General features: G+C 46.1%; 1 protein-coding gene across 2 annotated transcripts in view; it reads right to left on the minus strand.

The window, feature by feature from the left end:
* RNF150 (ring finger protein 150) overlaps positions 1–10,698 on the minus strand; it is a 277,312-nt gene extending 266,614 nt beyond the window's left edge. The window contains exon 1 of one of the 2 annotated variants that reach the window (XM_047718513.1): positions 8,464–10,697. In XM_047718513.1, the coding sequence (XP_047574469.1) occupies positions 8,464–8,947 (484 nt within the window). In that variant the 5' untranslated portion in view covers positions 8,948–10,697. Of the gene's footprint in view, positions 1–8,463 lie in introns of both variants that reach the window. The other variant, XM_047718515.1, reaches the window with a different exon arrangement.
* Positions 10,699–11,419: the final 721 nt, after the last annotated feature.

The following is an 11,419-nucleotide window of genomic DNA, read 5'->3' on the forward strand; positions in this document are numbered from 1 at the left end:
GGTGGAGACATAGGCTGAATTAGTTAAAAAACAAAACATTTCCTGGATCTTACCTAAATCTAACTATACTAATTATAGATTGTACTAATTATATATTAGTACTAATTGTACTAATTATAGATCTTTGCCTGGAAAGGATATGAATAAGCCATACATTTAACATAAAATTGTTTCTAATCTTTAACCTTTAATAAATGTATGAACAAAAAAGGCTAACAATCTAATGCATAAGCTTTAATTTTTTTTTTAAAAGATTTTATTATTTATTTTGACAGAGAGAGATCACAAGTAGACAGAGTGGCAGGCAGGCGGAGAGAGAGAGAGAGAGAGAGAGAGAGGGAAGCAGGCTCCCTGTCGAGCAGAGAGCCCGATGCGGGACTCGATCCCAGGACCCTGAGATCACGACCTGAGCCGAAGGCAGCGGCCCAACCCACTGAGCCACCCAGGCGCCCCCATAAGCTTTAATTTTATGACAAATGATTATTTCTACTGAAAAAAGTGTTTCTACACTTATATTTGTGGAAAACACAAAAAAATTAAGATACAGAAATCAATTTATCACCAATGCTTTTGAAGTAAAAGAAATTTCCCTTTCCTTTCCTCTCACATAGAAAAAAGAACTAGAAACCTAATCATTAATATTTTTATTTCAATCTGTAAAACATGCTTACCTTAAGTTAAACTGCCAACGGATTAATTCTTTAGAGTTTAAAATAAAAGATGACATTATACCTATAGTCAAGGTTTCCAAGGAACAAAACCACTGTAATTGCAGCTTCATAAAGAACAATCGTGCAGCACAAGGCAGCCTTTTTATTCTTGGGGTTTTATATTACCAACAAAATCCTCAAGAGCAGAGATAATCTGAAAGGATTGAGTTCCATTTTAACTCAAATTATCCATCTCTCAATTCACATGATCAAATATAGGGAACTCTGGTATCACCTCAGTCACTCAGCAGGAGGGGAAGTTGGCCTTTAGAGAATATGTGAGATGGAGCATCTCCTCTAAGGATAAGCTGAAGACTTTCAGGGGCTATTAAAATATTAATTTCTTTATATACTAAGTTTTATCTCTAGAAACAATAATGGTCACGCTCCTTTTCGAAAACAGAGCTTGGTTTCTAGGCAAAATTAATGTTGCATCAAGAACCACATATTTCCTTTCTAAAAGACTAGAAGAAGTTCTAAAGTCCCAGGTCCTTTCTAAATCTTTCCAGACTTCCTGGTCATAAAATTCCTTCTTTGTGAGAAGTCTGGGGATCTTTAAGAACAGAACCATCGAGAGAGAGGAGGACGGAATGCTTACTAAAGATTGGAAGGCAGACAGTAAGATTCCTTCCAAATCCCCCAGATACGTATTTCTAGGACCTGAACTAAGTGAGCCAGTCTTAAGTTTTCTTGAAATGCCCAGGCCAAATTAAGTTACAATGCCAAGAATGTTACCTAACACTGACACTGAATTATGGCTTTTAGTAACAGAGTCTGAAATTCCTGGCTATTGGGTGTCTGTCTGCCATCAGAGAGACAGGTGAAAAGGTAGTTTCATGCCACATAAATAAGTATATAAACATTAAACGGAGGGAGACACTGTTTGGCCTGGGAGATTAAGAACAAGCGTGAATGGTATTTTCCTCTTAAGACACATACAGAAAAGCAAAGTGGAAATGGAGGCTCTTAAATGTTTCTGAGGGGCGCCTGGGTGGCTCAGTGGGTTAAAGCCTCTGCCTTTGGCTCAGGTCATGATCCCAGGGTCCTGGGATCGAGCCCCGCATCGGGCTCTCTGCTCAGCAGAGAGTCTGCTTCCTCCTATCTCTCTCTGCCTGCTTCTCTGCTACTTGTGATCTCTGTCAAATAAATAAATAAAATCTTTAAAAAAAAAATGTTTCTGAAATATCCAAATGATAGAGAATCATGGGTGCTCGGGTTCAGAAGACCCTCAAGGCATGACTTCCATCTTCAGCACTTCCACGACCCTGTTCAAGTTCAATCTGAACACAAGAGAAAGCTTCATCTACCCCAGGAAGCCTCTTCCCCTCATACAGTTCTATCCCTGTGAACACTTTCCTTTACTAAGGAAGTAGGTTTTCTAGAACTTCTCTTCACCAGCCCTGGTTTGATTCCATAAAGCGGGGACCCCAAATCCACTGGCCTTCGGGTTGAGGCAGGGGCATAAAGGAGTGGCACAGGCCAGAAGTGATAGGGACCAGGGCCAACAAAAGAGCGCACTGCCCATGTCAAAGGCCAGCCACTGCTCTGCTCCATCTGGCAGCTGCCGTGTGGGACACAGGTCCCGGTCAGTTTTTGTGATGAAGAAAGCCAGGAATCTGAATTTTTGTAGCAATATCTTGATTTTTTTGAATGCGTAAGGGATAAATTACGGAGTTCAAACAGCTCTCGGAGATCAACTAACCCAAACCTTCTATAGAGAGAAAATAGAGATCCGGAATAGAAAAAGCAACTGGCCCAAAGCCAATCAGAGGCATGCCAGGCGGTGGAGAGCCCAAAACATAAGGTCCCATGTCTTCCATCACAAAAATGCAGCCTGTGAGTCAACAGTGCCTTCAGCCTATAGACTTGTGAAAGGTTTCTGAATGAAGAATCCGCTTTAGCTCACTACCTGTATCAAGTCATCACAGTCCCCGTCTCATTTTTTTACAGCGTCCTTTCAAGTTGAGAGAATGGAGCAGTAGTTATAAGCACAGACTGGGGAGACACACTACTCCAGTTTGCAAGTCTGGCTCCACCACTTGCCGCCTGCAGGGCACCTCTCCTGACTAGGCTTCAGAGCCTTGGTCTATGAAACCGGGACCATAGTACCCACCTGAGTGTTGTTGGGAAAATTAAATGAGCTAATATGCATCAGGTGCTTACAGCGTTCCTGACAGAGTAAGCATGTCATGGTCAACATGATTACTTCCCAGAGAAAGAACTACAGCACGCCAAGAAGGAAGTTAATGCAAACATACTAAGCAAAAATCACACAAAACCACACGTCCTAGAAAATTAGGAGTCCTGACAAAAATTAATTATAGCAGCTAGTCCCTTTACAGAGATTAAGGCCGATGTAGACTTTAGAAATTAGAAATTTAACTAATGGCCACAAATGTAACCACGAACCCATAAATCAAACTCTTAGCACTCACCAAAACAAGAAAGATTCAGTAAGCTTCCTGTTTTCTCCTCCAACCTTGGACAAGTCCTAGCATACAAAGGATCTACTCCATCCGGGGCTCTTCCTCATCGAGCTGATTCTCTAAACAATTACTTCAACCATCTCTTCCCTTCTGTCCTCTCTAAGGACTAGTAGGGACCAAGTCCCTCAAAAGTTCTTCCATTCAGCTGGACCTCTAGTCTTCCCATTTCCCTTTCACTATACACTAGCAAAAGACAAAGACAGCAAATACATTCTTTTAAAAAAGGGGAAAAAATGTATCCTTCCTTCGATGTCGAAACCCAGTCACCAACTGTCTCCACATAGTCCTAGCTCTACCATGTTTATCGCGCAGGTCCCTGCTCGGAGGAGGTTGCAATTTCAGCCAAGAGAAAGAACATGTATGCATCGGGATAATTCTCAGAGGTTCACCAACCATCAGAAGGAGCAGGAATACCTGGTCTCAAATCACAGAAGCCATAAACAGAAATCAGCACTGCCACTCCGGTCATCAAAGCACGAGACACTAAATAAAGTGATCTTGCCCAGGGCCTCAGTGCACCCTACGGGTCTGAGGATCCAGTCTCCGGCTCTGTGTATCACTATGTACAATGCTTATAAGGCTTACATTTATTGACCGCTACATACCGGCTACAGAGGGAAGCCCTGTACATGCATCGACCCATTTAATTCCCCTACTAAGCAAAGTAGGTACTGTCATCTCTCATTTCACAAACAGGGAAACTGAAGCCCTGAAGGGTAGAGTCACTTGCTGAAAGATACATAGTAAGAGGGTTACCTGCGTGGCTCAGTCCATTAAGCATCTGCCTTGGACTCAATTCATGACCCCAGGGTCTCTGGATGGAGCCCCACATTGGGCTCCCTGCTCAGCAAGAAACCTGCTTCTCCCTCTCCCCTACTTGTGCACATATGCACTCTCTCAAATGAATAAAATCTTAAAAAAAAAAAAAAAAAAAGATACACAGTAAAAGCAGGAGGGCAAGAACACCAACCCAAGTGGCTGGCTCTAGAGGTTAACTAGTTAACCACTTTCCAAAATTGCAACTATAGATTTCTGATAGGACTTTACTCACTCAGACTGTATCAGAAGGTTCACAGGCATCTGACCAGCTCCAGGGAGATAAGTGGGGTCTCAGGGCCTTTAACTTCTCTTTACAGATCACTCAGTTTACTCTTACTGGCAGAAGCTCCATTCCTATATAGTTTTACTCAAGGAAAACTTAGGCAGAGGCTCTTTGAAGCACCAAAACGGCACTTCCCCACATCCTTTTATAGGGGACATGTGAAATCTGTGGTCCATGGGTTTAATCGGAAGAGGTAGATTGATCTTTTTCTTCTGTAGGACAAAAAGTGTATGAGTTCAAAGTCCAGGAGAGGACAAGTGATGGCTAGCAAGTAGAAAAGGAGCCAAATGAAAAGCAGGGGGAAAAAAAATTTATGTATATATATGAATAGTAACTTAGTCCCCAGGGAAATGCAGCTTAAAACCACAATGAAGATACCACTCTTCAACAAGCAGTTTGGCCAAAGTAAAAAGTGTAACAAGTGTTGATGAGGATATGGAGAAAATAGAACCCCCATATAGCGCTGGCAGGAGTGTGAAATGAGGCAGTTGCTTTGGAAAACAATCAGGCAGTTCCTCCAAAGGTTACAACAGGACCCAGAAATTCCAAAAGACATGGCCACACACAAATTTGGACAAAGACGTTCGTAGCAGCATTATTCATAAACAGAAAGTGGAAGTTACCTAGATGCCTATTAATTGATGAATAAATGAAATGTGGCATATCTGTACAATAAAATATTTGCCACAAAAAGGAATGCAGTACTGACATACAGGCTATACATTGAAAGACCATGAAAACATTACGCTAAGAAGCCAGTCACAAAAAACACGTATTACGTTATTCCACTTACAGATCTTCAACTTACAATGGCATTACATCCCAATAAACCCATCATAAGTTGAAGATGCATTTAATACACCTAACCTATGATCACAGCTCAGACTAGGCTACCTTAAACATGTTCAGAACACAGTCTACAGTTCGGCAAATCCTCTAACACGAAGCCTATAATAACGTGTTGAAGATACCATGTAATTTATTGAATGCTGCACTGAAAGTAAAACAAACAAAACAAAAAAACCCAGGATGGTTATATGAATACAGAATGGTTGTAAATGTACCAGTTGTTTATCCTCCTGACTGAGTGGCTGAGAGCTTTAGCTGGCTGCTGGCTCAAGCTGCATACTGCTAGCCCAGGAAAAGATCAAAAAATCAAAATTCGGAGTACAGTTTCTACTTTATGTATATCACCTTTACACCATCGTAAAGTCAAACCATGACAACTCTAACTCGGGGACTGTCTGTAAATGAAATGTCGAGAATAGGACAATATGCAGAAAGTGTATTAGTCATTGCCTAGGGCTAGGGGGTTGGGGAGGAATGAGGAGGAACTGCTAATGCAGAGGGTTTCTTTTTGGAATTGGCGGTGAGGGTTGTGCAAGTCTCAGTATAGTAAGAGCCCTTAGATTGCAGACTTTAAATGTATGAATTGTAAATTTGTAAATGTGAGTTCTCTCTCCCTAAAGCAGTCCTGTTTTTTAAAAGATCTTTAAAAACCGGTTACCAAGTAAAACTACTAGTGTATTCCAGGAGAATCTGTGTCTTTGTGAATGAGAAACCATAATCGCAGAAGTGGCAGAAACCCAAAGTAATTTCAGCAGGGGGGAAAAAATTAAAGAGTCTGTATGAAAGGGGGAAGAGGAACCAATTTCCATTTAACTGAATTTCAAGGTAGTAGGTGTTTAGGGGTCATATCACCCCAAATGCATAGATCTTACACTATGGGTTGCATAACTAAATTCTGACCTTCTCACCTAAAAGCTATCAGTTCCAAAAATAAAGGATTTAGAAGAGAGGTGAGATTTAAAAACAAGAAAAACAGGCAAAGGCTGATATTAGCTTTTTGGAGACTCTAAAAAAGTTTGCAAATATAAGGATCCTCTGGCATACTCTACCCCATGTTCACAAAATAAGGATAGTGATTTCCGTACAAAATGTACACCATTTCCTAAGATGAATTTAGAAATAGGACTTAAATGTAACTAGAAAAAGTAGAGCCTTCAAGTTCTGGAGCTGAGGGTAAGACATGAACAGCAAGATCAGTGCTGGGATCTCAGTGTTTGAAATTCAGGAGAAATATTTAAAAGTAAAGGGTCTGCCAAGCTACCCAGTCATGTATCTCCTTAGTAATGAGACTTTAAGAGAAATCAATGCAATCTCTGACCAAAGTGAATACAGAGTCCTAATGTGGCAATAGGTCATATGATAATATGGAAGTTTCATGGCCATTAGCAGATGCGGCGTTAACACATTTTTGGAAACAGAATAAGAATTTCCTTTACATTTTTAGCCTTGAACTTTCAAAACTACAACCAAACCCTTTACTCCCACTCTGTTTTAAGCATCATTTGTATGGAAAAAATCAGCCTACTGCTTTAAGAACAGGCAAGCCATTAATTGATCCAATGTGTTGGCAGCTCTGGAGAACCTTTTTAGACAGGAATAAATGATGCCTCTTTCTGTTCGAAGAATCCACGTTTAACATTTCATGCATATGCACACAGAAACATTTAAGGAATCCTGCAAATTAGCTAACAATCCTCTTGGAATTTAGAGAACAAAAAAAAAGGAGCAAACCTCCTTCACAACCCCTCAAATCAGAGTTTAGATACTAAATGTTTAAAGATACTTTACGTGACCTAAAGTGCTCTTCCATACTCCTCCAAATCCTTGAATATCATCAAGTTTAAGTAATTCTCCTAGGACTCAATGTTGAGGTACCATCTTTTCCCCTACAAAACTGTTGAGCTCAAGAAAAAAACATCAAGTGCCTCTAAATGCTGTATCATAGCTTTTCTAAGTGAACTGCCTATCCTCTTCATTAATTAAGGAACTGCACTTTTCTGACCTATGTGTTAAAAGTATTGAACTTTCCCTATTTTACTTATGTTAAGGTTGACAACTTCTTTGTTGAAGATAGCTGGTGTTGACTACAGGTGATGCGGCTCTCAAAAGGAAAACTTGTCCCCAAGAAAGCACCCCCCCCCCCAACAATACAGCCAAAGCTTGGTGTTCCATTTCACCAGCAGCACTGTTTTTAAAAAGCACTAGCTTTTAAAGAAAATGACATCTTTGAACAGGCAACTCCAGTCAGAAAATGCATCTGTCATTTCTATTCCCCCACCCCCCTTAATGGATGCCACAGCCTCAACCCGGGAACCCCTCTGGGGAAGGAGGGCCCAACTGAAGGAAGCCAGTCTGCTAAAAGTAGCTAGTTTATGCTGACAAGCCTGGAGAGGACTCCCCCCCCCCCCCCCCCCCCCCCCCCCCGCCTTGGTTCCTACCGTGAAAGCAGTGCTCTGTCAGGCCCAGGGGTAAATAAATACGAGTTTAGGGCAGTAATGTATTTCTAGCTCCAGCACCCCTCAGTCATTAGGAAAATCTTATTCTTTCTACCCTGAAGTCGCCTCATTCTTGCCAGAAAGAAAACCTTCAGCATATTTAATCTCCCAATCAGGCAAAGGATAATGCAATACTGGAAAACCAGGCATAACTTTAGGGCCACCATGCTCTTCTTAGCTTGTTGAGGATTATTTACCTTTGTGCCTGCCTGTCTGCCTCTCCGAATGACACACAGCACAGGACTTTTATTATTATTTACGACGTGCGTCAACCCGGAGGGGGGTGGGGGTGGGGAACCTCTTAATCTCCCAGAAAGGCTTGAAACCTGACTTGACTAAGCAAGTTAGCGGTGGTGAGCGGCCAGCCCCAGTAACCCTACCCGCCTCCCGACACACAAACGCCTGCACCAGGAGTGTACCCAATGCATACAGTCGTGCCGCGCTGAGTTATCAGATCTACCGGTTCCAAACAGGTGCGGGGCCGGTCAATAACTGAGAACCATATGCGAGCCCTGCCCCCCAAACTTCACGTTCCAGATCCTCCTCGGGAAAGTTAGCCCACCCCGGCGAACCCACGTCGCAGCGGCGCTTTGCTAATTGGAACACACTCTCGGGTGTCCCCCTTTGCCCGGATCTGATTAGTCCTGCTCTGTAAACCCCCCGAAGTAATGCGAAGCAAAACTTAATAGGTCCAGGGAACAGACACGCGTCTTCTGCGCAGACTTCCAAGAAAGGAGCTGGGAGGCAGGCTGGATCCTTCTCAGCGCCCACATCCCTTGGGGTTCCCCCTCCCCCGCGGCGCACCCGCCCGGGGCGCTTACCTGCATGGGACATGGTGATGGTCTCGTTGGTGCTGGAGCCCACGTTGAAGATGACCACCGCGGAGGCGTTCTGCAGGAACGCGTTCCGGATCTTATCCCTGTAGGTGCAGTTGCCCTTGGGGATGAGGGCTATCCAGTTCTTGCCATGGGCCGGGGCGGCGAACTTGGTGCTGGGGTCGCAGGCTAGGCGGTCGTGGGCCGAGCTGGCCATGACCACCTCCCCGCGGGCGTCCTGCTTGGGGGAGTGCTCCCCGTAGCGCCCGCACTCAGTCTTCTCGGTGTGTAGCTCCGTGCCGCCGCCGCCCGCCACTCCGGGCCCGGGGTCCGGCGCGGGCTCCGCGTAGGTGATGTTCACGAAGGCGGTGTACCATTCCTCCTTCTCAGCCACGGTGAAGTCCAGGCAGAGCAGATGCACGAAACAAAAGGAAAGCAGCCATGTTGAGAGAGCCAGACTGCGGCACGCTTGGATGAGAGACATTGCCATCTTTATCCGCCGGGGCCCCCTCCCCGTCCCCCGCGTCCTCCCCCCGCCCCGTCCCTCCTCCCCCGCCCCAGCCAACTCCGGGCCGGCAGCTTCTTCTTTTCCTCCTCCTCCTCGCGTTCACTCCCGGGACCTGCGGGCCCGCGGCCGGGACGCGCAGCCGCCGCGGGGGCCGCGTTCCGAGGGAGAGGATGGCGCGGGCCCCTTCCCCTTTCAGCAGGAGCGTGGCGGTTGCATTTCGCTTCACCGGCGCTGGAGGGGCGCGGGCGGAGGAGGCGCTTGGGCTTGCGGAGGAGTCCAGCTGCCGAGTGTCCGGCTCCTTGGCCCGGCTTCTGCTTCTCTCATAGGGGTGGCAGGGGCCGCTGGAGCATGCGGGGTGGCGGCTCCGCGCGCTCCGGCCCCGGCGGGGGCAGGCGCAGCTGCTTCAAGCCCCAGGGGCCGCCGAGGATGTCCCGGCCGCTGCCGCCGCCGAGCGCTTTAGCGAGCGGCAGCTCCTGCTCCGCGCCGGCTCCCTTGCGCTCCGGACGCCGCTGCGCTCCTCTGTTTGCGGGTGGCTGCGCCGTGGACGCCCTCGCCGGGGGAGGGGACGGCTCCGGGGCAGAGGGAGACAGCGGACAGAGGGGAGTCCGAGGTCTGTGTATGTCTGTATATGTTTGTGTGTGTGTGTGTAATGTGTGCGTGCAAGGAGGAGCTTAGTGTGATGTCAAAGATTCTGGGCTCCGCTTGCCATGCTCCCTCGGTCTTTCTCGGTGGGCAGCAGCGACCCCTGCCGGGTCTCAAACTCAACCCAGCCTTTGACTCGGTCCAGGTGGAGAGGCAAGAGGGGAAGCGAGCCCTTGACCTCTACGTGCAGGAACGACTTCCTACGCCTTATATATAGCGGACCGCGTGTGCCTCTCCTAAACAGCTTAATCCTGTGCAGAACTGCAGCGAGCTCCCTAATTACCCATCCTAGGGCCAAAGGCTAAGGCAAAGTGGTACCGAGGGCCTTCCAACACCACACCTGGAGTACCTCGGGCAGTGAGGATCAAATTTAAGTGCATTAGCATCACCTGGGGGGACGTTCTAGCTCAGACTGATGGGCCCTGCCACAGAATTTCTGATTCACTACATCTGGGTTAGGGCTCCAGAACCTACCTAACAAGGTCCCGCGTGATGTCCATGCTACTGGTCTGGGGTTTACTCTGTTGGAGGGAGGTATGCGTTTCCTTCCTCCCATCTGGAAACAAACATGTGACATTCGTTTTCTTACAAAATTTCTTACCAGATGGGTGTTTCTATATAAGAAGAGAAACAGAGTGAACGATTTCTCCACGGTGTTTATTCGGGTTGTCATGACTGGTGGTTTCAACAGGCAAGGGAGTTTTCTTTGGATTCTCCTTTATAGTGTGTTCTCCGGGTAGAGATAGAGATCACAACTAGTCAGCAGAGAGCACAGCCCCTTTAGAGTAGTGTTCTTAAAACTGACACAGCACAGGCCCATACCATTTAAAATGTCTGGATGGTTGTTATAAGTACACCAACAGTTTCCTTGGCTTGAGATACCTGCCAAATAAAGTCTCTAAGATAATTCAAGGGATGGTTCTCAATCATTCACATTGATCTTCCCACCTGGCATTCTTTCTGAGAACCCAGGACTCAGTGATGAAAACAAAAGTCCTCCTCTTTTCTAAGACCTTAGTATGTTCGCAGCTTTCTGCTAATGGCAGTCCCCCAGCACAGCCTCTCTTTTTCCAGCACTAGTGCAAGCAGCTGGTGGCTGTTTGGGGAGAGCAAGGAGCCCCCGCTAGACCCAAATTAGAAGCAGGCACAAGAAGAACTACTTAGAAGAATTTGTCTCTATGGTATTTGATGTGCTGGTTTTGTGTGTTTTCCTAACTTACTCATTTTAGAAAATAGGCTTCTAGGCAATTGGGGCAATGCTTTTTATAGTACCTAATGCCAAGGAAGCAGACATGGAGACTGCCTGGCTGCTGGTCCCTGAGCCACCAGAGATTGGAGGGAAGAGTCCATTGGCTGAAAACTCTTAGCTAGGTTCTGTACAGATGACTTAGCAAACCAAGGTGGTTCCCCAAACTTCTCTGTCTCTTAGCAATTTTTCTCCGGCTGCAGCACTTGGGGAATCTGTAGCATTAAGAATGTGTGACTACTGGGGTGCCCGGGTGGCTCAGTCTGTTAAGCATCTGCCTTCAGGTCATGATACAGGGGTCCTGGGATTGAGCCCTATGTTGGGCTCCCTGCTCAGCAGGGAGTCGGCTTGTCCCTCTCCCTCTGCCCCATCTCCATTTGTGCTCTCTCTCAAACAAATAAATAAAATCTTGGGGAAAAGAAGAATGCATAACTACTGCTTATCTTTTCTTTCTCTTAGAAAAGTTAGAAGCTAAAGAAATGACAGGGTCGGGGCACCTAGGTGGCTCAGTGGGTTAAAGCCTCTGCCTTCGGCTCAGGTCATGATCCCAGGGTCTTGGGATTGAG

The sequence above is a fragment of the Lutra lutra genome, chromosome 2 (assembly GCF_902655055.1).
Source record: "Lutra lutra chromosome 2, mLutLut1.2, whole genome shotgun sequence".
Taxonomy (NCBI): domain Eukaryota; kingdom Metazoa; phylum Chordata; class Mammalia; order Carnivora; family Mustelidae; genus Lutra; species Lutra lutra.